The sequence below is a fragment of the Euprymna scolopes genome, chromosome 40, assembly GCF_053919585.1.
Source record: "Euprymna scolopes isolate OS-2025 chromosome 40, ASM5391958v1, whole genome shotgun sequence".
NCBI classification, from domain to species: Eukaryota; Metazoa; Mollusca; class Cephalopoda; order Sepiida; family Sepiolidae; genus Euprymna; species Euprymna scolopes.
Window position 1 is genome coordinate 11408091 of NC_136521.1, and position 26925 is coordinate 11435015.

The following is a 26925-nucleotide window of genomic DNA, read 5'->3' on the forward strand; positions in this document are numbered from 1 at the left end:
CATTTTTTATTTATTTTTTGCAAAAGAAGTGGAGGATCTATATAAATATATATATATATATATATATATACTGGCTGGTTTTGTCAACTAGAATAGGTGCTATCAGAACAGGCTTTCTACAGCCATTTTTCTGGCTGAATCCCCTAATTATAGGCATGAAAAAGGCTAGAAAATCACCAAGAAGTATTTTAAGGTTTCTAGAACTTCTATTCCCCACTGTTCAAAAAATTATAAGAAACCATGAAAAATATGGCATTCCTTATAATTTCACCCTTTAACTTGATGCAAATAAGGTTTTCCCATGATATATAAGTTAATTATTTGTAAATATTCTGTATTTATTGGATTTTGGATTGAAAAATTGAATTAACCACATTTTTTACAGATGAAAATTTTCTTTTTAATAAAACTCTTTAAAAAATTATAAAGAAAATATATATAACACTTGGGAAATAGAAGTCTCTGTAATATAATATGTTGCTAATATATATAAAAAAAAAATGCATGTATTTATGTTTGTTAATAAAAATGTGTATGACCACTTTTTTCTTTTTTTTTTTTTTACACATTGTACATATCTTTTTTTCACTATAGTCAACGTTTATCAAGACCAAGAAGCCACCCAAGGAAAAGAGACATTGGTTAGAAATTAATTATTTAAGAGATCGGCTTAAGAAGAACTTGTTTTACATTGGGCTTGAAAACGATCATGTTATATTCAGCTAGAAAGCAGCTCCACGGTATTGCGTTCCATAGATGAGAAGTTCTGTGGAAAGCCTTTGCTGATGGAATTTTCGTTTTAGGTATAGATAGAGTAAGGGAAGTTATTGGTAGTAGTTGTAGTTGGACGAGCGTTCACCGTGAATGTTTTAGAGTGAGACTCAGTTGAGCACCTGTCATGAAAATAACGATAGAGCAGAGGCAAGCTCACAACATCTCTTCTGTGAGAATGAGGTAGAAGACATCCTCCACCAAATCTTGGAGTCTTGTTTTGTACCTTGCCCAGACAGGGACGGGTGCTCTGTTCAGCTCCTCCCCAGATTTGGTAACAGTACTCTATCTTAATGTAAACTATTATGTACACCCCATTTCTTGTCCCCCAAGTTTGTCAATTAAATATTGCTAATAATTATTTGATGATGAGAAATTGGTAGCTTTCCCACGCCTTCTTTGAGTATCATACTAACCTCTGCCTTAACCCCAGAATTCTTCTAGATCCCTAATTTTTTTTTTTTTTTTTTTTTTTTTTTTTTTTTTGATTGGATCAATTTTTTTATTCACTTCTCCCCCTCTCCCGGCTTTCCTCAAATGAATTACCGCAGTAAATGCAACTTAGTTGCTGCGGTGACCTTTTAAGCTAAGGAATGACGGTTCCACCCAAATAAAAAAAAAAAAAGAAAAGCAAAACAAAAAGAACAAAAACAGAAAGACCCAGTCTGTCAGCAGGGTGGGCGTTGGTTGCTTGTCGCTTGGCTGGTCGGACAGTCTATCCAGCCTGGTGTTGTCATGGGAGTGAAAAGCTACGCTGACCTTTCTCGGCTCCATGTCGCAACATTTTTTTTTTTTTTTTTTTCCTACTTCTGCCCTTTGACTGCTTATCATCTCTGCTGGTTATTTTTTTCTTTTTCTGCAGTTGCTCGGTCATGCTGGGTTTTGACATACTAACCAATCTCACCTTACTCCGGAGACTCTCACATATACTGCACTCCGTCAAAGAATCTCTAAAAAGTCACAGGAAAGTTATATAAAAGAAAAAGATCTATTGAATGAAAGATGAGGAATAGACTTTATATATTTGTTGTCAAAGAGAAAATCTTTAACAAAGCAAAATTTACCAAGATAAAAGCTCAACACTATTAAGCGGAGCAAACAATATTAAATGAAAGAAGATGAATGAAATTTATATGTAACTTTATTATATCATCAGAACAATAAAGAAAACTTAAGGGGAAAATTAAAAAAAAAAAAAACTCGGGTTTGTATTACTGTACACATAGATTCGAAAAAGTTGTCAAAAAACAAATATATAACAAATAAATGTTATCAAAGGCAAGATAAGTTACTTTTCTGCCAAACTGGATATATTTTTTGTGTTTTTATTCAATGTAACATATTTATTCAGCTCGAAAAACATACAGTGTTTACTGATGTATTCGAAAATTCAAGATGGCGTCTCACACCCTCTTTAAGACCGTAAGTATGGAAAAAGGTGTTATAAATAAAAAAACTATACAAAATACTATTAAAAACACGCTGAATATATGTCAACCTATGTCACGGTAACATATATTGAGCGAGTTTTTAACAGTATTTTATCCGGTTTTTTATTTATAACATCTTTTCCCACACTTACCGTGTTAAAGAGAGAATAAGACACCATCTTGAATGTTCCAATACATCGGTAAACACTGTATGGTTTTCGAGCTGAATAAACATGTTACATTGAATAAAAACACAAAAAATATATCCAGTTTGGTAGAAAAGTAACTTATCTTGCCTTTGATAACATTTATTTGTTATATATTTGTTTTTTGACAACTTTTTCGAATCTGTGTACAGTAATACAACCCAAAAAACTCTTTGAGCCATGACTTTTCAAAGCTAAATGCTTTTCATCAGAAGAGAAAGGTCAGATTTATACAAAATGTAAATATAGAAAAACTGGCTTAATAATATTTAGATATAAAATGAAAATGAATGATTAGTCAAAAAATAATTAAAAGTAGATACAATATATATTTTATTTCTCATCTGTCGTTTAATATATTTGTTTGCTCCTCTTAATAGTGTTGAGCTTTTCTTATCTTGATAAGCTTTGCTTTATGAAAGATTTACTCTTTGATAGCATAATTTTATATATATATATATATATATATATATATATATATATATATATATATATTGCAAGAAAAATCCGATCCCGCATTTTGCTGAATCCTACTCTCTGATGAGAAGGAAAGTATTTCTTCGAAACTCCGCGGATTAAAGACTATTCTCTTATTTAGTGTTTCCTTTTTAAAATTAAATATGTTTTTAACTCTTTTTCAAAGTGTTTTTTAACATGTTTTATTAACTACTTGTTCTTATATATATATATATATATATAAAATGTTGGGACGATTAATCAGAATTGAGAATCTGAAGAATCGGAGCTTTTTGGGGTATTGGAATCGGAAAAACTTGAGCCTATTTTCCAATGCCAAAACCGATTCCTTAAATTATCTTTTTTATTTGATTTTGGTTTAAGAAACATCTTCCACTGCTTGTAGTAATAATAAAATGATAAATATTTATTGATTTAAACTTCAAGTGAGACTAAAATCTCTAGATCACCTCCCCCTCACAAGTGTTTTTTTACGTTTGAGAAAATCCATGCACATTTAAGGTGTGTTTTGACAGTAATCAGGACAAAATGACGCTTTTATAATTAAATATTTAGAGATTAATGAAGAATCGGAATCGGTAATTGTATGGGAATCAGGGGAAAATATTGGAATCGTCCCATCACTAATATATATATATATATATATATATAAGTGGCCTTGCATGTGCAGAACATCCCCTACCCAACTACTCTGTCAATTTCTGGTCTATGCATTTGAATCGTCATATATGAGTTATTTGGACTTGTGGAACAAATTCGATTAGCTTTTTTAACGGGGGGGGGGAGCTGTAAAGAGGTAAAAATTGAAAAATTGATCGTGACAGGCATAAGTCGAACTAATGTGTATCCTTTGCACATGTGCAAATTTTTTTTTTTTTTTTTTTTTTTTACACAGTGATCACCACTTATCAAGGCCCGGAAGCCACTCAGGGATAAGGGTTATTGCAAATACATTACGTTAGTGTGGAGATTTGCTGAAGTGTTTACTTAAGGGGGCGGTTCATTAGTAATTTGTTAACATTGGACTTGAAGACATCCAAGTTGTAGTCCGGAGGGAAGCAGGCAGACGGAACAGAGTTCCACAGGCATTTAAAGTTTTAAGTCGGTTATTTTGTAAAGTTTTGATAAGTATGTAACCTCAGATCACGGCAAACAATACTAGAAAGCTAAATGTTTTGGTTTTGATTCTAGCTGCTGGCGCACGAGTCATATTTATTTATTTTTTAAAGTTTCCAAAATAGGGGCTCAATTTACTAAAACATTGTATTAGAAACTGAGCACTCTTAAAAATCTTTAAATATTGAATTTTTTTTTTCGTGGGGTGGGGGAAATAATCTGGTAGATTCGTGCCCAATCAAAAATAATTTGTTAATTTTTTTTTTTTTTTTTTGCTCAACATACACATCCAAACACCCGGGCAACGCCAGGCTGAAATGCTAGTTCCGAATAAAATTTATATGAGAAATTTTAAAATTTTGAAGTGTCGGAAATAATGATAAAATCATTTTATTTACTTGGTACTCTTGCATAATTTGAACTGAATTCTCGTGAATTCCCGTCAAGCATGGATCGGGCGAGACCGCCAATTATCGGTGTCAGCCGAGCGTCGTAACAGACGCAGACTAATGAAAAAAAAAAAAAAAAAAAACAAAACGGAAAAAATACAAATGCAAATAATAAAAAATAACAAAAAAAAAAAAAAACTACCTTGAAAAATGAAAATGTGTTTATTTCATTTTAGTATTTAATTTTTTTTAATTTTTTTTTTTTCTCCAAGAAAAGATTTTTTAACCGTATAATTATTGGGTGTAAGTACAAGTTTGTTTTCTTTTTTGTAACCGTATTTTTTTTTTTTTTTTTAACAATTGTTGTTCAGTCAAGTTCTTTTGGTGGCACTGTCCATTTGTACATCTCCTGGAGAAACCATCCTTTACACACGATCTTTTTTTAAGTAAACATTTGTGTTTACAATTTGCACCTCATTTTTTGGGGACAGCAATTTCTTCTTCTGACAATATGAGATTGTCTGCATCGATGTTTTCATTTCTTTTTCTAACATGTATATTCATTTTCTTGCCTGTCATTTTTCTGTTTGGCGAGTTTGAAAATATAAAGTCACTCCCCCCCCCTTAATGCTACCTTAAAAATTACTAAAAACATAAAACAGAAAAAATTAAATAAATAAAATAAAAAGTCGAGTTAGCGTTTTAACATTTTTGAACAACGCTTGGCTGACACCGATGATTGCCGGTATTGCCCGATCCATGCTTGATGGGAATTCACGAGAATTTGGGTCAAATTATGCAAGAGTACCATTTAACTTTTATTGTTATTGTAAGTCCAAATTTCGCTTATAATGAAGAAAAGAAAAAAAATCATGTACTGAACTTCCTACCTTGATGAGGCTATTTTTAGCGAAATATTGGACTTACATCTTTTGGAGGAAATTTTACCTTGTAATACCCCCTGGGGTGGGGGCAACCGAAGTTATTCTGGAAAATCCGTTCTGGCAAAAATTTACTTTCACCATGACTAACGTCTGTGCAAGATTTAAAAAAAAAATTGAGAAATGTACGAACGTACAAACGAGAGTGAATTACTTGGTCAAATCCCGTCTTTGTCTGGGGTCCAAACAAAAAAAAAAACAAACATGCTGTAATTGCGACTTTGTAAACTACGTGTGGCGTTTCATAAGTAATGCCTACTATATTGTTCTTATTCCGCCCGAATGGATCAGAAAAGATTGCAAATTGCATTGTTATGACAGTTGAACATTTGCTTGCACTCTTTTCAATAACCACGCTCTGGTAATGGGTATATTTCTATGCGTGGTGTAGCAATCGGTCTTCGAAGATTAACAGGGGCACCACGTGAAGGTTTGCTACTTGCCCCCAACTTTATCCAAAACAATGGCTCCAACCCTATTCAATATCTACACTAACGACCAACCACAATACCCAAATATACAAAGATATATATATGCAGATGACCTATGCATTGCCACCCAGACAAATAGTTTTTACATCATAGAAGAAAGACTCTGATGCCCTAGCCACTCTCTCTAGGTACTACAAAAAGTGGTACTTAAATGCAAACCCAAACAAGACCCAGGTTTGCGCCTTTCATCTTAATAATCACCAAGCAAATCGGAGACTAAGAGTCATGTGGAATGACAACATGCTTACACATGAACGTTTCCCAGGTTACCTGGGGGTAACTCTGGACAGAACACTCTCTTTTAGAAAACACATTACCAAATTGAAAGGCAAGCTGTCATCACGAAACAGCCTTCTCAGTAAGCTTGCCACCAGCAATTGGGGTGCTGACCCTAAAATACTGAGGCAAACAGCTCTCGCACTGTGCCATTCCACAGCGGAGTATTGTGCCCCAGTATGGGCAAGATCATGCCATGCCCATAAAATTGATGTAGAGCTGAACAAGGCATACCGGACCATAATTGGTGCCCTAAGACCAACTCCCTTGGTAGCTCTATACTGCCTAACTGGTATTCCACCACCACATATCAGGCGAGAAGTCATCACCAGAATGGAACGGTACAAACAGCTTAATGACCACAGCCACTCACTGTTTGGCCACCAATCAGTGAGACAAAGACTAAAATCTCGCAGTAGCTTCATCAATATAGAGGAAATCGATCCCAGGCAAGCTGCCTACTATAGGATGGAACGATGGCGAGACTATAACAGAAGGAATAAAAATGAAGCCCTACCAGACCCAAAAGAAACATTCTGCCAGGGTTCAAACCTTGGTAGAAAAAACTGGGTGACTCTAAATAGAGCCAGAGCCAAAGTAGGCAAAACAAAAGACAATCTCCACAAGTGGGGCCTAGACACCTCACCTTTATGTCCATGTGGAGAGATACAAACGATGCACCATCTTAGGGAAAACTGCCGATTGGGTTCTCATTGCTCAAACCAAGACCTTAAGGAGGCAAACAGCACCGCCATGCGATGGGTTAATTTCTATTGCGATAAGATATGATGATGAATAACCACACTTTGAATTTTTGAAATTTTCTTCAAACATTAGTCATGGTGAAAGTAAATTGAGCTTTTTCCAGACTTATTCACTCGTGGAGGGGTACCGCATGCTCGGCTTGTTTTCCAAACAGATGTATTTTTATTTATATATCTATCTTAAATGTCAACCAAAGTCTGGGGTCAGTTTTAGGGTCAAAGGTCGCATTATGAAGAAAAACAGTTTGTGGATATATAAAATGTTGTGAAAGAGTTTATTAATAGTAGGGATTTAAAAAAAAAAAAAAAAAATTCTTGTTAGTCATATGGCAAAGAGGGTCGTGTTTCCTAAGTGGTTTTTCTCCATGTTCGTCCTCTTGTTCTCTGAATCGGATCTTTCCCAAAACAGGATACGGATGAGTTTAAAACTTTCTTTCGACTTTTTTTTTTTTTTTTTTTTTTTTTTTTTTTTTTTTTTGACCAATCCTTTTATATAAACGTTTGTGTTTTATTTTATTCTTTCAGAAAGCCAAATCACTACCGACCACGCCAGCCGACGATATGCAAAGAAGCTTCCCTTCACAAGGTAGGACGATAGACTCTGTTTCACTGAGATAATTCACTTGAAATCTTGTAAAATTTTGATGTGGAGGTTTTTTTGGGGAGGTTTTTTGTGTCTTATTTTAGGTTTTGCAAATTTATTAATTCTTTATTTCAATTTGAAATCTATATTTTCTTTTAGCCTGTCTGTTCGTTCTACTTTTTCCCAGAAACTACTAGATCGATCTGGCTGAAATTTTGTATGGTGCTTTGTTATGAAGTGCAATGAACTAAGTAGTATGGTATCCATTCGATGCACAGGTAGGGATTAATTGGGATTAGTCACCACAGTACTACATTCACTTTAAGTTTTAGCATAAAGCACTCGTCCTACGTCAACACATAACTTTTGCCTGGTTTTAATGGCCGAAAAAGTCTAAAACGATTTTTTTTTTTTTTTTTTACCGTAAAAAGATTTTCTTCTTTTTGATAAGTGACTTAAAATGAAAAATGTCCAGTTTTTCAGCTAAAAAAATATAAAAAAATAATTTAAAAGTTTTCAACGTTTTTTTTTTACATTCAAATTAAGATTAATATATTTGTACAAATTACTGAAAAATAACTGATTACATTTGTTTAAAGTTAGATGCATAAATCTATCTATCTCTCTATCTATCTATCTCTCTCTATATCTATCTATCTCTCTCTCTCTATCTATCTATCTCTCTCTCTCTATCTATCTATCTCTCTCTATCTATCTCTCTCTATCTATCTATCTATCTCTATCTATCTATCTATCTATCTCTATCTATCTATCTCTCTCTATCTATCTCTATCTATCTATCTCTCTCTATCTCTCTCTATCTATCTCTCTCTATCTCTATCTCTCTCTATCTCTATCTATCTCTATCTCTATCTATCTCTCTCTATCTATCTCTCTCTATCTATCTCTCTCTATCTATCTATCTCTCTCTATCTATCTATCTCTATCTATCTATCTCTCTATCTATCTATCTATCTCTATCTATCTATCTCTCTCTCTCTATCTATCTCTCTCTGTCTATCTATCTCTCTCTGTCTATCTATCTATCTCTCTCTGTCTATCTATCTCTCTCTATCTATCTATCTATCTCTCTCTATCTATCTATCTCTCTCTATCTATCTATCTCTCTATCTATCTATCTCTCTATCTATCTCTCTCTATCTATCTATCTCGCTCTATCTCTCTCTCTCGCTCTATCTCTCTCTCTCGCTCTATCTCTCTCTCTCGCTCTATCTCTCTCTCTCTCGCTCTATCTCTCTCTCTCTCGCTCTATCTCTCTCTCTCTCGCTCTATCTCTCTCTCTCTCGCTCTATCTCTCTCTCTCTCGCTCTATCTCTCTCTCTCTCGCTCTATCTCTCTCTCTCTCGCTCTATCTCTCTCTCTCTCGCTCTATCTCTCTCTCTCTCGCTCTATCTCTCTCTCTCTCGCTCTATCTCTCTCTCTCTCGCTCTATCTCTCTCTCTCTCGCTCTATCTCTCTCTCTCTCGCTCTATCTCTCTCTCTCGCGCTATCTCTCGCTCTATCTCTCTCTCTCGCGCTATCTCTCTCGCTATCTCTCTATATATATAGTACTAACTAGCTCTACCTATGTATTGAGCACTTTTGAAGTAAATACTTAGTTTACGCATAAATCTATACTTTCGTATATTAATTTTATGTGAGTAAATTAAGTAGTTATATATATATATATATATATATATATATATATATATAATCTATAAAAGTGGGAATGTGTTAATATTTAAAACGAATATTTTTTATTTATTTTTTTGCTGTAAAAAGATTTCGTGAATTTTCTTAAACTTAAAATGAAAAATTTTTAGTTTTTTATCCCCAAAAAATATAAAAAATATAAAAAATATAAAAAATATAAAAAATATTAAAAAATAATTTTAAAGTTTTCAACAGTTTGTCTTTTCTTTTTTTTTTAACATTCAAATTAGGATTAATATTTTTTTAAAATTACTGAAAAATAACTAATTATATTTGTACAAAGTTACATGTATAAATCTACATATATATATCTATCAAAGTGAGAATGTGTGTGTTTGAGGAGACACTTCTCAACCTATATACTCAACGAATTTTTGATCTACAGACTTGAAATTTGGTGTTTAGAGTATTCAGACATGTGGAAAATTTTAATCGGTTTTCATCCGAAAAAAAGGGCTGCTCAGGGGTCAAATTGAAAAATTTAAACGTGGAGGGGTCATTGGATTTTTATCTGTTTGTCAAATGTTTCACGAATACACATGTGCGAATCGTCCACATGACAGCTTACTTAGGTTTGAAAACACTTTAAAGATCGTATCAAGCTGGTCTAATGGTTATCATGCTTAACTCATTGTCTTTAGGTTTTGGTTTCGATCTCAGCTAGAGTAGTTTTTTTTTTTTTTTTTTTTTTTTTTTTTTTACTTCCAAGAAGTGAATTTTTATTATTTGGATTCTTCAGACTACTGTTCTCATCTTGAATGTTATTTTCACAACGTTTCGGTCTATGTAACCTCCGACCTTCTTCAGGTGTATCTTATTGAACTCAGGAAGGTTTCTGTTAAACTCTGGAATTTGGACAGATTTCGAACGGAAAACTTTATTTACTTCAGAGGTAGCATGCTCTTGTTTGGTCAGCCATTGCTGGATAGAGGTCCTAGTAATTCGCTATTGTATTTTTTGGTTGGCCACACTGAAAAATGAACCTTTCTTATCTATCTTTCTAGGGCAATTGCTCTTGACATATCAAAGGCCTTTGATAGAGTATGGCATAAAGTTTACTTCACAGGATCTCCAGCTACGGTATAGCTGGAAATGTCTTCTCAATTATTAAATCATTTCTCTCTGATAGGTTCATAAGCGTAGTGGTTGATGGGCAGAAATTAGAAGCTCTTAGTATTAATGCTGGAGTCCCTCAGGGGTCCATCATGGGCCCAACTCTTTTCCTGATCTACATTAATGATCTTCCAAATCACATCCTTACATCATTCATAGACATTTATGCTGATGACACTACTATCTATGGTAGCACATCTAGGACCATAAACGACCAAGTTCTCTCTGATTCTCTATCCTCTGATCTTGAGCAAGTGATACAATGAGGAAAGAGGTGGCTTGTTACTTTTAATGCATCTAAAACCAAGCTTTTATCTTTACATCATCTACGCTCTGATCCCCATCTGGCATCAATTGAAATGAATGGCTCTCATCTTGGGGAGGCCTCATGTTTTGACAAGCTTTTGGGCTTGACCTTTACTCCTGATCTTAAATGGTGGGATCTTTCTATCGATCCAGTAGATATCTCACTGCTGATGCAATTCTCTATCTATATAAGAGCCAGGTACGTCCAAGGATGGAGTACTGTTGCCACATCTGGACAGGAGCTGCTAGAAAGGACTTATCCTGCCTTAATAGAGTTCAAAATAAACTTCGTAGCCTTGTGAGGGATGTCCTTTTCTCTTCCCTGCAACCTCTTTCTCACAGAAGAGATGTTGCGAGTTTGTCTCTGCTTAATCATTATTTTCATAGTAAGTGCTCGGCTGAGCTCCAATTTATGGTCTCCCCTCGCCAAACTTTCACAAGAAACACCCGTCTAGCAGAAACCACTATCACTAATTTCTCCCACTCATTATCTGTGCCTAAACCTAAACGTAGATTCCATGAGCAAAGCTTCTTTCTTAGAACTGCACACCTATGGAACTGTCTTCTGTTTTCCTGCTTTCCAGCTGACTGCAATATGGTTGTCTTCAAGTCTAACGTAAACAAGTTTTTGATGAGCCGTTCCATATGAGTTAATAAATTTACCGAATTTCCATTACTAACGATTAATATATTGTCCAATTTCTACTGTACACTCGTTAACCCTTATCCTCGAGTGGCCTCTTGACCTTGATAAGTGGTGATGCCTATGATAAAAAAAAAAAAAAAAAAAAAAAAAGGAACCTTCAACCTGCAGGAGAATATCACATTTACAATTGATTTTTCAAAGTCCTCTAACCACTACACCATGGATCCTTGCAGTTGAAGGTTACATCGACTGAAACGTTGTGAAAATCCCACTCAAGATGAGAACAGTAATCCGATGAATTCAAATAATATGAATAGACAATTCTCATCTCAAAAATTCAGAAACGTCACAGATAACAGCAAATTCATTTTTTCCTACCACAAACTTATCTATTATAAACTTGTTTATTAAGAGTACAATCTTATTAGCTGCAAAAAAGAAAGAGGAAAAAATATAATCAACGCAGCTTAATTGGACAACTATCTTACTTACTAGAATTATATTTCATTAGTGGGACCTGTGGAAATTCCACAGGGGACTCATTCATATGTAATATATTGATGTTGGCATTCTGTAGATTCAGAAACGTCCGGAAGTGAACTGTTTAGAAAAAACATGATACTCATTCACATCTCAATTTCTTTCCATTTTCTTTTGTCTTTTTTTTTTTTTTTTTTTATTTAAAAATTTTTTTTTAAGATTCTAACTGCCACTTTAAGTGCAATTGTTTCAATCTCTCTCTTGCACTTAGTTCACTAGGTATATTTGCCAGGTAGTTTTTAAAAATCTTTTTCATGAGATATGTTCTCCAGCCAAGACTCTCTTACCTGACAACCATTATGGAAATATACTGTAAATATACTTTTCCTAATACACTTCTTATTGATCTACCTTTGTTTTGTTGAGTCTTCATTTGTATTGCCTTATACGTTATTTGGGTCAACCTGCAAACATAACAGTTGGCGACGAAGATGAACGTCAAACATAACAAATACAATTTAAGTTTTTAATGTAAGAAACAAAACAGACTTATAACACAACCAAGCATTTATTTAATAATTCCAAATTCTTAAGTCGGTTTTTACTGTAGAGAAAATCCTTTTTCACACAAAATATTTTCTAAAAAGTTGTATAAATATATAAACGCACTCCCCCCAAAAATCAAGTTTGGCTGCGAATAAATAATATAACTCGTTTTTATTACATACTAGCAGGTGTTGACCAGGTGCTTGTCGGTGTAAAAGAAAAACAGTTTTGGGAGGAAGGTAGGCTCGATCCCGAATCGTTGAGGTGAAAACGAAAAAAAAAAGGTGTGATAACTTACCTCGACGCTTCCAAGGCTGTGAAATGAGAGTGGATGAAATTAAATGATTAAAAAGTTATGCGACAGGTGTGTGAATTTAATGAGGGCAAACATCACGCTATAGGGGAAATGAAATCCCGCACTTAACTTTGGCTGCAAGGCCGTTTTTTTGGTTTTGTTTTGTTTCCCCAAGATGTTGGGGAAAAACCAGCTTCCCATAAAGAAGACGAGTGTCCAAATGAATAGCAATTGTCTGATATGACGGTTTTCACCGCATTGATCAAAGCTGATTTGCTTTCTGGACGTCCCCGGCAGGAAGGCCAAAGCGTTCGTTTTGATTAATTTCACTTTATTTATATGACAAACACGCAACACAATGAAAGAGCGCAAATTTTGCAGAAGTCGATCAAAATAAATCTAGACAAGACGTCCCTTCGCAAATCGTAGATATTATTATCTAGGGGGTATATAAATAGTTGTAAGAAATAGTACCCCCCCCCAAGCCTTTGCTGGACATACAAAAATGCACACCACTTTTGCCTTTTATATAGATATAGAATAGAAAAAGTGCACGCCTGTGGAACTCTCTTCCGTTTGCCTGCTTCCCACCTGACTACAACTTGGATGTCTTCAAGTCTAACATAAACAAATTCCTGATGAACCGCCCCCTTTAGTAAGACACTTTATCAAATCTCCAATACTAACGATTACTACGATACTATCCCATTGATTACTGTACACACAATAACCCTTATCCCTGAGTGGCTTCTGGGCCTTGATAAGTGGTGACCATCATGTAAAAAAAATAAATAAATAAAATAAAGATAGAAGTTTGTGTGTGTATATATATAATAGAGAGAGAGAGGGCTAGTTCAAAATAAAGATGTGTGTGTGTAATATATATATATATATATATATATATAACTCGAATTTCTAATTAACTTTTCATCAACTCTATATATTTTAACTTATCGCCGTTTACTGTATATTTTAGTTTTTACTTTTAATTCTCATTTTCGCTCTTTCACTTCAACACCTGATGATGATTCGTGGACGAATCGAAAGCGCTCGTGACAGCAACAATCATGGAACTTTTATTAATATTTTTGATCTTCATACAAAAAAGATTATACGGAAAATCGAAAAATTAAAAAAAAAAAAAAAAAATCATAAGCAAAGTGTCTCCGTTGCATTTAATATTTGCTTGAATATATATATATATATATATATATACATACACAGGGTGACCCCCCCCTCCCGAAAAAAAACCAGGACATTCAAATTTCAATTGTTTTTCTGAGCATTTTACAGTCAACGGAGAAAAAAAAGGCGAAAGACCCTAGTGTTTTGATGTGATGTTTTTGAATATAATTAACTAGTTATGACCAAAGTTTCATTTCATTCGGACAAAACACTAAGAAACGGAGCCTAATTAGAGTTGGGGCCCGTTTTCTTTTTTTTGGGGGGGGGCACCCTGTATATAAATTATTTACTATAATAGTAATTAAATACCTACAGACACTAGTGTTTCATCCTTTCAGGAATCATCAGTGCCGGGTGTCACGATTAACACCAGTCGATAGATTCGAACCTGGTGACAAAAGCCATGTCTGGCTTCATTAACAAGGACCTAATCCATTCGGCTACCGTTAAGCGCGAGAAATCTGTTGAATTTTTAACATTTATTTTTTAACTTTTTTTTTTTAACGTCTGTCAGAGTGATCTAATCATTATATTATTATTTGCACATAAGAGCTAATATATATCATATATATACATACATGCACACATTATGTATGTGTGTGAGCTTCATTTTCCTTCAGTTAGTTCTCAGAAATCAGCATACCCCCCCCCTACATGAGGTTAACACTTGATCTCTATACAAGCTGCATATTCGAATGTTCCATTAAAGTTCTCCTTTACATCTCGAAAAAGTTTGTAAAGAAGTTGAGAATATAATTCTCCTTTCTTCGATTGGCCATTTTATTATGTTATAGCTTTCTTTTTGGTCTTCCTGAATTCCAGGCCCTGTCGGTGGGGCATTAGAATACGCCGACTGCCCCCCTGCAGAGGGTAAAAGTCCCTCAATGGGGGTCCTGGATATGACCTTAAACTATATCCAGTGGTGAGGCCCCAGCTTGTGGGCTTTGGGGAGTGTGGAGCCATCCTTTAATTACCATTGCTCCCAGGTCCACTCTGACCCGGAGTGGTAGTACCTGTTAGGGTCCCAACTATGGGTTAAATAGAAACCGACGTGAAAACAACAAATATATTCTATTAAAAAAAATTTTTCTTCAAAATCTTTGAATTCGGCATTAAATAACCCGAAAAGGGTTGATATGCCGTAAAACAAAAACAACCAATCAACCAATCCTGAATTCCATGACAAGAATTCATCTAGTCTGGTGGAGTGTACAGCTTGGTGTTGCTCCCTGAGGTAACATCACTTGGACAAGGTGCACCATTCCACGTAAAAGCCAGTGTTGATTAGCCATTAGCAAGGAGATCTTATTTTGGGCTGCGAATACCGTTTGATTTTGAATATTTGATCAAGGTTTACTTGTAGGGAAAACAATCCCATTGCCAGGTTGACCTTTTTTTATTTATTTTTAGTCATTTATTTATTCATTTATCTTTTTTTACAAAGGAATCACAACTTATCAAGGCCCGGAAGCTACTCGAGTATAAAGGGACCCTGTAGTAATCGTTTGTAGTGAAAATTTGGCAAATTGGATTACTAGGTACTTTCAAACGATTGTGAAGAATGGAACACATAATCCCATGACGTCAGACTTGTGTTAACTATACGAAGTATGGAAAAGCAGAAACGACTTTATGGTTTTTTTAAAACCTTTGTTTATCTTCTTTAAATTTCAATTAATAATTAATCTTTGTTATAATTTTGTTAGGTTTTAAGATTTAAGCAGCTTAATGATTAATAATACACATTTGTATATTAAATATGAAATACGGTTTTAGTAAATATGTACGACTGTTCATTTGGTTAATTACCGGCTTCCATACTTTTATTTTGTAAAAAGTTACAAACAAGATATGATAGTGGTCTACAAAATGTTTATTATTTGTGCAATAATATTTTTAATCGGTTTTAATCTGGCGATAAAATAGCTGGCATGAGTCATGTTTATATTATAACTTCATATTTAAAAAAAAAAATCAAACGCCATTAATCAAAAATCTATGTTGTAACGGAACATTTTGAAGTAATGGAAATTTAATAGTTTTAATCTTTTAAAAATCAATTAATTTTTAGAAAGTTTCTTTTTCTTGAAAATTCAACTGATAATAGTATATATTGATTAGAAAAAAAAAACGCTATTTAAAAAATAACTTAAATTTATATCAATTTTTTAATTGCAACTTCAAGGTAAGTTTTTGTTCAATACGTGTATTTAAACTTAAAAAAAAATATTTTTTACTTATCTGAACGCTTGTTTCGTAATAAATAGAAATTTCGATCAATTTAAATATATTTTGTTCAAATTTCGAAAAATAAATAAAAGGGGGGGAACACGCACTAAAAAAAATATTTCCCCTCGTATATTTTACGGAAACTGCATTTTATATATAATTTCATTCTAAAATGGATAAGTATCGAAAATTTCATGAAAATCTGACCATTAGTTGATTTTTGCTAGATTTATTAAACATGTATGTTTTCACGTTCGGAATGTCTACTACATGGGAACGTTATTTTAAAGCGTCAATTATGTAAACACGATTTTCGTACGATGAAAAAAAATTTTTTTTAATTATAACTAGTTTCTTCTTTTAAATGGTACAAAAATTTTATTGATAATATTAACTTATAATTAAGTTACATCGTGTTACATATATGGGGGGGGGTAATTCTGTGGTGAATTTTGGAGGTGCCTATGGGTTACATAAGGGGATGCCTCATCAAGAATTTGTTCACGTTGGATTTGAAGACAACCATATTGCAGTCAGTTTGAAAGCAGGAAAACTGAGCAAAGTTTCACAGTCGTGCAGTTCTAAGAAAGAAGCTTTGCTTGTGAAATCCACGTTTAGGTTTAAGCACAGATAAAAAGTGGGGAAAATTATTGATAGTGGTTTCAACTAGTGTTTTTCATGAAAGTCAAGTTGGGGGAACCATAGATTGGAGTTCAGACGAGCACTTGCCATGAAAATAACGATAAATCTTCTGTACAGAGGAGACACGAGGATAGTGTCTAGTAGGCATTCGAGTTATTTTGTGTGTGTGTGTGTGTGTGTGTGTGTGTGTGTGTGTGTGTGTGTGTGTGTGTGTGTGTGTGTGTGTGTGATATTTTTTGTTTTATTTTACTTCAGTCGAAGTTCTCAGAAATCAAGGGGCCCACAACCAGGAGCTAACACTTGAACTCTATATGAGATACATAGATATTCGAATGTTCCATTAAAGTTCTTTATTTCTCAAACACTGAGTTAGTAAAGAAATTGAGAACATAATTTTCCTCTCCCCAATTAACCATTTTCATATACTGTATTATATCTTTTATTTTGGTGTCTTGGTCTTGCTGAATTCCAGGACAAGAATTTATCTAGTCTGGTGGAGTATCCAGTTTCGTGCTATTACTTGAGGTAACATCACTTGGAGAAGGTGCACCATTCCTCATAAAAGCTATGGGTTAGCCATAGCGAGGAGATCTTATTTGGGCAGCGAATACGATGTGATTTTGAATATTTGGTCAGGGTTTACTTCTATGGAAAAAGTATCCTCATGCCAGATTGTTCTGACAAACCCCTGTACAGAGAGACCTTAGACACTCGAGGACAGTGTCTAGTAGGCATTCAAGTTCTTCACAGTAGGCATTCAAGTTCTCCCCATGTGTGTGTGTGTGTGTGTGTGTATATGTACGTCATCCGTTATGTATTATAGATAGATCTACCAATTTTCTGTGATTGTAATTGACATTATTTGTAGTCAGTCAGCCCCTAGGAAAGCCTGAATGTGAACTGATCCTCTTAGGTTGACCTACTGACTGACTGACTTATTGGGTCAGATCTCTTCCCCTATCCTCCATGGGGAAGGGGCGAAAGGGAGGGGCACACTTTATCTGTGATAACACTTTCCATTTGAAATGTAATGCTATCATCCCTTCCTTTAAAAATCTACTTACTCACTGGTGAAATGTGTTCATTTTTTTTATTATTATTATTATTTATTAATTTATTCTATTTATTTAGAATAATATAAACCTTCCATAAAAAATATGCTTCGCTAGTGTTCGTTTGTTTTGTATTTTTTTTTTTTTAGACAAGGCATGAAGGCCACTCGAGGATAAGGGTTATTGGATAAAATTTGATTATCCAAGAGAACGGCTCAACAAGAACGTGTTTACCTTAGACTTGAAGACGACCATGTTGTATTCCACTGGAAAGCAGGCCCGCAATACAAGGTTTCACAAGCGGGCAGTTCTAGGAGAGAAACTTTGTTCATGGAATTTGTGTTTAGTTTTAGGAAAGATGGAGTAAGTGAAATTATTGACAGTGGTTGTAGCTAGATGGGTGTTGTGAAGGTTTTTGCAGGAGAGAGGGACTGTAAATTGAAGCTCAGTCGAGTACTTGCCATGAAAATGATGGCAAGTACTCTACCTAAACACCTGCTTCTCTCGTCACGTCTTGAACACCCCTCTTTCTCCGAACACTTCTATACTTTTAATTCTGCTATGACGTCACATCACGCAGCCGGCTTGGCCATTTGCATATATTAGCTGCTGCTGCTATCAGAATCAGCAACTGTTGTAACCTACTAGGTTTCGAAGCTGGTTTTAATATGGATACTATCATAGGTTATTGTCCAATTTAATATTTCATATTTCATTTAATTTTTGATGACCTTAAGAAAAAAATTCCTGTCATTAACTTATTTTTTTGGGGGAATGGAGGATTTCTTCCTGAATTCATTTCAGATGGGGTTTTTCTAACTTGCTATTTTCCAATGTAAATCTTCTTTAGAAGGTTAGGGTTTTAGATGTGACTAGCCTGGGTGCCCGACGTTGCCCGGGTGTTTGGAGGTGTGTGTTGAGCAAAAAAAAAAAAAAAAAAAAGTTGGAGTAGACATCCAGGCTTGAACTCGTGACGCGAAAGCAGAAAAGAAAGTGAAGGTGTGTGTAAGGGTGTTGTTGAACCCCCTCCAAATAAAAGGAAAATTGTGAGTGTGAAAAAAAAAAAAAAAAAATGACAGGCTCAAACCCGCACCGCAAAGGAGTAAAAGAATATGAAAAAAAAACGTGACTCGTTAGCTGTTGCGCCTATCGCCAAACCGGAAGTGACTTAGGTTTAAATTAAGGCTAGAAAATCGAAAAGAAAGGATGACTTTTGAAAATATCGGCGAAAAAAAAAAAAAAGCAACCCCTCCCTGTAGAAAAGTGCCCAGTTTAGGGTGAAGGAATTAATGTTTTGGGACAATGTTTCGATATTTGTCGTCCGAAGGGTTGAGCTTAAAAATACTACCGATTTCGTGAAAATCCGTTGCCTCTGTCGAAAGTTTTTGCAAGACAGACATACATACATACATTTAAACAGACAGGTGAGATTTATATTAGGTTACAAATTAAAAGTGAATATTTATTTCTTTATTATTTAATAATTCACAACGCAAATTATAATAAACAAATATTTTTGGTGCTTGGAAGTTAATTGATATTTCTTGTCCATTCTTTAATATGTTTGCTTATTTAGCATTAGGAGATGTGCACAACAATACAATCTTTGGATTCCTACGATATAATGTGAATATTTGAATGAAATTTCGCTTTATCTATCCTAAAACTAAACACAAATTCCATGAACAAAGTTTCTTTCCTTGTATTGCAGGCCAGCTTTCCAGCTGAATACAACATGGTCGTCTTCAAATCCAATGTAAACACATTCTTGTTGAACCGTTCTCTTAGATAATCAAATTTTGCCCAATAACCTTTATCCTCGAGTGGCTTTCAGGCCTTGTCTAAAAAAAGAACACTGGTGAAGCATATTTTTTACGGAGGGTTTAAATTAGTCTAATAAAATAGAAAAAAAAAAAAAAGATTAAACACATTTCACGGGTTTGTATTACTATACACATAGATTCGAAAAGTTGTCGAAAAACAAATATATAGCAAATAATCAATTGTGGAATTGTCTTCCGTTTTCCTGCTTTCCGGCTGACTACAATATGGTTTTGTTCAAGTCTAAAGTAAATAAGTTCTTGATGAGCCGTTCCATATAAGTTATTAAATTTACCAAATTTTCATTACTAATAATTACTATATTGACCAACTTCTACTGTACACTCTTTAACCCTTATCCTTGAGTGGCCTCTGGGCCTTGATAACGTGGTGATGCCTTTGTAAAAAAAAAAAAAAAAAAAAAAAAAAAAAAGTTAAGATAAGTTACTTTTCTGGATATGTTTTTATTGTTTTTAATGTTTACAATGTTTACCGATGTATTTGAAAATTGCAAATGACGGGGGCCTCTCTGTTGAACATGGTAAGTTTGGGAAAATGAGTTAAAACTAAAAAACTATACAAAATACTGTTAAAAACCCACCGAATACATGTTAGCCTATGTTACGGTAACATATATTGAGCGAGTTTCTAACAGTATTTTGTTTAGTTTTTTCGTTTTAACTTATTTTCCTAAACTCTCAACAGAGAGTCCAGCGCCATTTTTAATTTTCAAATACTTCGGTAAACACTATGTTTTTCAAGCTGAATAAACATGTTACATGAAATAAAAACACTAAAAAATTATCCAGTTAGGTAGAAAAGTAACTTATCTTGCCTTTGATAACATTTATTTGCTATATATTTGTTTTTTTGGCAACTTATTTGAATCTTTTTCGAATTTGTATCGTAACACAAACCCCATTTCACCAGCGAGTGGATTTTGTGTAGAGATAAAACAACTGATTAAGTTCAGCATTGGTCCCCCCACCCCACCCCCTCCGTTTAGCCCCAAAAGACCTCAGGTGACATCAAATTCTGGTGAAAATGAACAAACAGTGCAATTTAGGGCCTTAACATATGTAAGTTTGAGTTCTGCACCTTGCAAAAAAAAAAAAAAGAAATGACTAAGTCCCCCCCCCATTTAGCCCAAAAAGTCCCCAAGGCCTTAACCTATTTGAATTTAGCACCATGCAAACTGCTAAATAGACATACACAGAAAATTTTGGACAAATATGGTAAAATAGTCCCAAAAAGAGCTCCTTAGGCACACCCAAGAGTTAACGCAAAGATATTCAGAAACATAATTCGAACGGAACCCTTTTTTAATCTATAGGGGTAGAATACTCTTGTTTCCTTAGCCATTTGTCTGCTAGAACCTGTGGTATATTTTGGTTCTAAGTGACACTCTTCAGAAGGTTTAAAGGTCAATCGTCAATGCAGACGGTACTAAGAATACAATTGCGACTTAAGATGTCTTTGATCATGGTGTTGATTCAATAAAAGATTCTGTTAAAAGTTCTATCAGTTTCAGGAGTTCAACAAGATATGGCTGAAGTAGTGGCACAGTGGATAAAGTACTTGGTGAAATTTAGCTGTTCCTGGAGATTTGAAGGTTTAATCCTCAGTGTGGGTGACCGGAAAAATACAATTAGGACTACTACTTAGTCATGTCTAACAGAACAAGAACATGCTACTCCTGTGGATTAAATAAAAAAATTTTTTTTTTTTTAATTTTTTTTTTTTTTTTTTTCAAACTCCTGTGCAGATTACTAACGTTTGACAGAAGCATTCTCAAGTTCGACAAGATACACTTGAAGAAGGTCGAAGGTTACATTGACCGGATCCTTGTTTAAAATAACACTCAAGATGAGAACAGTAGTCCAAAAAATCCAAATAACACATCAACTGATTACTTCACTGCTTTTAATTTTGTTTGTTTAATTAGGAAATAGGGGAGGCAAGGTGCTAGATATTAAAAAAAAAAAAAAAAAAATGGATGCCGATATTAAAAATATTAAAAACGTTAAATTAAACATGAAATTGAAAGCGAATAATCAGAAAAAGGGAAGAATCACAAGAAACTCTTGAGGAATGGTAGTCATAACTTTGCATATTCATTCTTCAAGTTCTTCTAAATTTCTTGGTTTGGTTGAGTAGACTTGCATTTTCAGCCAACCCCAGAAAAAAAAGTCGCAGGGCATTAAGTCAGAACTTCTGGCCAGCCATTTATGTGAACCCATCCATCTTCCAGCGAATTGGGCATTCAGCCATTTACAAACAATAGCAAAATGTGGAGGAGCTCCATCTTGCATAAAAATCAAATCTTCGATATTAACATTCTTGCGAGCAAGGAAATTATTAAAATCTTCCATATAAAAATTATGCAAAATCTGTAATTTAAAAAAAAAAAAAAGTAGAAATATTTTTGCTATTATATTTTTTTCTGTGAAAAAATATTAAATAAACAATGCTTAATTCAATGGTAATATCGGTAGTTCTAGAAATTCATTTTTCTTCGAGTTATATCAAATTCATTAATACAGACTTTAGGAGCTTTTATTGTAATGTCCTGTAAAAATTATTTGTTTTTTTATTGTTACAAATTACAATGCTTTATTTATATATAAAAAAAAGCAAAAATAAATTCTTGCGTTTTTTATTTACTACTAAAAACCATAACTTAAGTAAAGGTATTTTTTGTTTAAACAAAATAATACATTTCCACTCAGATTTAAATAAAAATAATTAGTTCATTATATTTCGCAATCATTATTTGATAAATACTGAAAATTTCATTAAAATTGGTTAATTTTTTCTGATTTTTGGTGAATTTTTAAGAAGTCAAAATGTTTTTTTTTTTTTTTTTTACAAGGGTGTCACCACTTATCAAGGCCCAGAGGCCACTCGAGGATAAGGGTTAATAGGTATACGTTAGTCATTGTGATTTTAGCATAGTAAACCGTGGGAATTTTGTAACTTGGATTACTTAGGGGGACGATTCAATTAGAACTTGTTCACATTGGACTTTTTCTTTTTTTTTTTTTTTTTTCATAGGTATCAACTCATTATCAAGGCCAAGAGGCCACTCAAGGATAAGGGTTAAAGAGTGTACAGTAGAAATTGGACAATATAATAATCATTAGTAATGAAAATTTGTTAAATTTGATAACTTATATGGAACGGCTCATCAAGAACTTATTTACGTTAGACTTGAAGACAACCATATTGTAGTCAGCCGGAAAGCAGGAAAACGGAAGACAATTCCACAGGCGTGCAGTTCTAAGAAAAAAAGCTTTGTTCATGGAATCTACATTTAGGTTTAGGCACAGATAAAGAGTGGGGGGAATTATTGATAGTGTTTACAGCTAGACGAGTGTTTCTTGTGAAAGTTTTGCGAGGGGGGACCATAGATTGAAGCTCAGTCGAACACTTTCCATGAAAATAACGATACATCAGAGACAAACTCGCAACATCTCTTCTGTGAGATAGAGGTTGCAAGGAAGAGAAAAGGACATCTCTTTATACATCTGTTTATACATTCTGAGCATTGGCATTCATTTTGTTCGTACCTATTTAAAATTATTTACAAAATGTTTACATTATTTTCATGGTAACGTAACAGTGACTACAGGAATTTAGTTCTTTTTAAGCAATAAAGGGTTCAAGATTATTTTTCTACCTCAACTCCAGTCTTGCCAGCCTGCCATGGTGAGACCAAAAGTCCCTTTTAGTGATGTCACGTGACAGCAGGCGGTGATAAATATATATCCCCAAATAAATAAAAAAAATGGCAACATCGTTACAAAGAAAACCACCTAATAAGTATAATGTTATGATTAAAAAGAGATATAAAAAAAAACATGCATGGCTACAGTAAACATATACCAAAATGTCGAAGCAATCGGTCCAGTGGTTATTTAGGCTATTAATAATGAACGAAGCAAGAATATATGGTACTTGTACAGTTTAGTCAAGACATTAAAAAATGAAAATATAAAAAAAAGTTTAAATTGTACGTATCCGTTCTGGAACGAAGTTCTCTGAAAAAAAAATTCACTTAATTTTATCAAGTAGTTTTTGTTTTACAGCGAAAAAACAATTTGTTATTATACCGAGCAAAATGTTCGATTTTTAGGAAGAAAAGCTAGTATTAGAAATGGGGAGGGGTGTCAGCGCTTTAACTGGGGTTATCTCCCTTTGTCATTTCTAAAATTCAAACAAATTTTTTTTTAAAATCCAAGATGGCCGCCTTCAATGCGCTCTCATAAAAACGTGTTTTTCCGCTGTAAAAAAAAATTATTTGAAATTAAGTGAAATTTTTTTTCAGAGAACTTCGTTCCAGAATGGGTACATACAATTTAAACTTTTTTCGATATTTTCATTTTTTAATGTCTTTACTAAACTATAGTCCCGAAAATATATATATATATATATGCGTTCGGTGGAAGAAGTAAGCGACATTTGATACTTTTCACAAAGAAGAGGTTAAATGTTTGATACTTTTTTGAGCCTTTACATAATCGTGTAATGGAAAAAATGTATTGCCTATTTAAATACAAATCTTACAATATTATTCAAACATAAGGTACAAATTTAATCAGATATAGCTATACAGCATCTAGAAGTCAGTGCAGCGAATACTATAGAACAGAAAAACACTTTATATTGAAAATATTGACATATCTATGCTAAATATTTGAAGGGGATTAGAAAAATTAAATTTTTTTAGGTATTCGACTTTAATGAACAACAATGATGTTAGTGCTTGTTGATTTGCAAGTCTGGAAAAATCAAAACAAATAGAACATGATTAAAGAATGTAAAGAATATCTATGTATCTACATTTCAACAGACGTATATCGAATATTCAAACATTTTTTTTTTTTTCACATAAATACTTTGAATTCAGTAATGATTTTTTTGTGATTTGATTCTCCTTGATATTTTATGCTGTGACAAAAATCTCAAAATTTCAACTTCTGGCGTTCACATTGTTCTTCCACCAAATGCATCATATATATAGGGGTGATTGAAAAGTAACTCCTCTTTTTTAAATATAATTTATTTTTGAAAATATAATTTATTTTTGAAAATACAATTTATTTTTGAAAATATAATTTTTGAAAATATAGTTTATTTTTGAAAATATAGTTTATTTTTGAAAATATAGTTTATTTTTGAAAATATAATTTATTTTTGAAAATATGATTTATTTTTGAAAATATGATTTATTTTTGAAAATATGATTTATTTTTGAAAATATGATTTATTTTTGAAAATATGATTTATTTTTGAAAATATGATTTATTTTTGAAAATATGATTTATTTTTGAAAATATGATTTATTTTTGAAAATATGATTTATTTTTGAAAATATGATTTATTTTTTGAAATATGATTTATTTTTGAAAATATGATTTATTTTTTGAAATATAATTAATGAATATGAGAAGAAAGTAAAATGCATGGATTGTTAATTGCATGGATAATTTATTTTTGAAGATACAATTTATTTTTGAAGATACAATTTATTTTTGAAGATACAATTTATTTTTGAAGATATAATTTATTTTTGAAAATATAATTTATTTTTGAAGATATAATTTATTTTTGAAGATATAATTTATTTTTGAAAATATAATTTATTTTTTGAAATATAATTTATTTTTGAAGATACAATTTATTTTTGAAGATACAATTTATTTTTGAAGATACAATTTATTTTTGAAGATATAATTTATTTTTGAAGATATAATTTATTTTTTGAAATATAATTTATTTTTTGAAATATAATTTATTTTTGAAGATATAATTTATTTTTGAAGATACAATTTATTTTTGAAGATATAATTTATTTTTGAAGATACAATTTATTTTTGAAAATATAATTTATTTTTGAAGATACAATTTATTTTTGAAGATATAATTTATTTTTGAAAATATAATTTATTTTTTGAAATATAATTTATTTTTGAAGATATAATTTATTTTTGAAGATATAATTTATTTTTGAAAATATAATTTATTTTTTGAAATATAATTTATTTTTGAAGATATAATTTATTTTTTGAAATATAATTTATTTTTTGAAATATAATTTATTTTTGAAGATACAATTTATTTTTGAAGATATAATTTATTTTTGAAGATACAATTTATTTTTGAAGATACAATTTATTTTTGAAGATACAATTTATTTTTGAAGATACAATTTATTTTTGAAGATATAATTTATTTTTGAAGATATAATTTATTTTTGAAGATACAATTTATTTTTGAAGATACAATTTATTTTTGAAGATACAATTTATTTTTGAAGATATAATTTATTTTTGAAGATATAATTTATTTTTGAAGATATAATTTATTTTTGAAGATATAATTTATTTTTGAAGATATAATTTATTTTTGAAGATATAATTTATTTTTGAAGATATAATTTATTTTTGAAAATATAATTTATTTTTGAAAATATAATTTATTTTTTGAAATATAATTTATTTTTTGAAATATAATTAATGAATATGAGAAGAAAGTAAAATGCATGGATTGTTAAAAATTCAATATGGCTGCCTTGATCTTTCAGCCAATCCCAGAGAAAAAAGTCATAGGGCATTTAGTCAGAACTTCTGGCTGGCCATTCGTGCAAACCGCAACGACCCATCCATCTTCCAGGGAATTAGGCATTCAGCTAAATCGCAAACAACAATAGCAAAGAGCATAAAATCTTCGATATTGTCCCAAGCATTAATAATTGGCCAAATTTTATCTAATAATGTAGTGAGGTACCTCAAGTCCAATGTAAACAAGTTCTTGCTGAGCCATCCCTTTAAATTGTCAATTTTACCCAATTTCCTTCACAGTACACACACTAACCCTTATTCCTAGAGTGGCCTCGAGAAGTGGTTTAAAAAAAAAAAAAATGACCTTTTGACCTTTCTACTGCTTTTCCTATTCCTAACATTAATAAATTTTTTTCTTTTTTTTTTCTTTTTAACCTGCAGAAAACATCTTCATGGAGCCTCATCCTGATTATTTGTTAGATGACAATTCAGACAGTTACTATGGCGACGACACAGATTATCACCCAGCGAATGGCGGGATGGACGGCGACGACGTGCTGATCCAACCCAGGAAGCTGATAAACCCCTGTTTGCAGTCGAAGGAACGGCGCGACTTGCACAAGGAACTCTTATTTAATTACAAACAGTAAGTCAGTATTTTACGTATCCGTGTGTACGCTCGTTTCAGAAATTCCTTTTATTATTACTATTACATCGGAGTAAAGCTTGAAATCTTATTTTGTTTTTCGTAGCTTGTGAGTTCAATCCCCACTTATAACCTATGAGTTCGATATTTAAAAAAAAAATTTCAAACTACATCCAGTCGAAGAAGGACGATTTCAATGCAGGAATGTGGCAAATCATGACCATTTCTACCATTTGATCCGGGT

General features: G+C 32.7%; 1 protein-coding gene across 2 annotated transcripts in view; it reads left to right on the forward strand.

Annotated features, from left to right (window-relative positions):
- The window catches only part of LOC145265363 (uncharacterized), a 625842-nt gene that overhangs the window by 579303 nt on the left and 19614 nt on the right, over positions 1–26925 (forward strand). For both annotated transcript variants that reach the window (XM_080121147.1, XM_080121148.1), the window contains exons 3-4: positions 7387–7447; positions 26477–26681. In XM_080121147.1, the coding sequence (XP_079977273.1) occupies positions 7387–7447; positions 26477–26681 (266 nt within the window). The remainder of the gene's footprint in view (positions 1–7386; positions 7448–26476; positions 26682–26925) is intronic.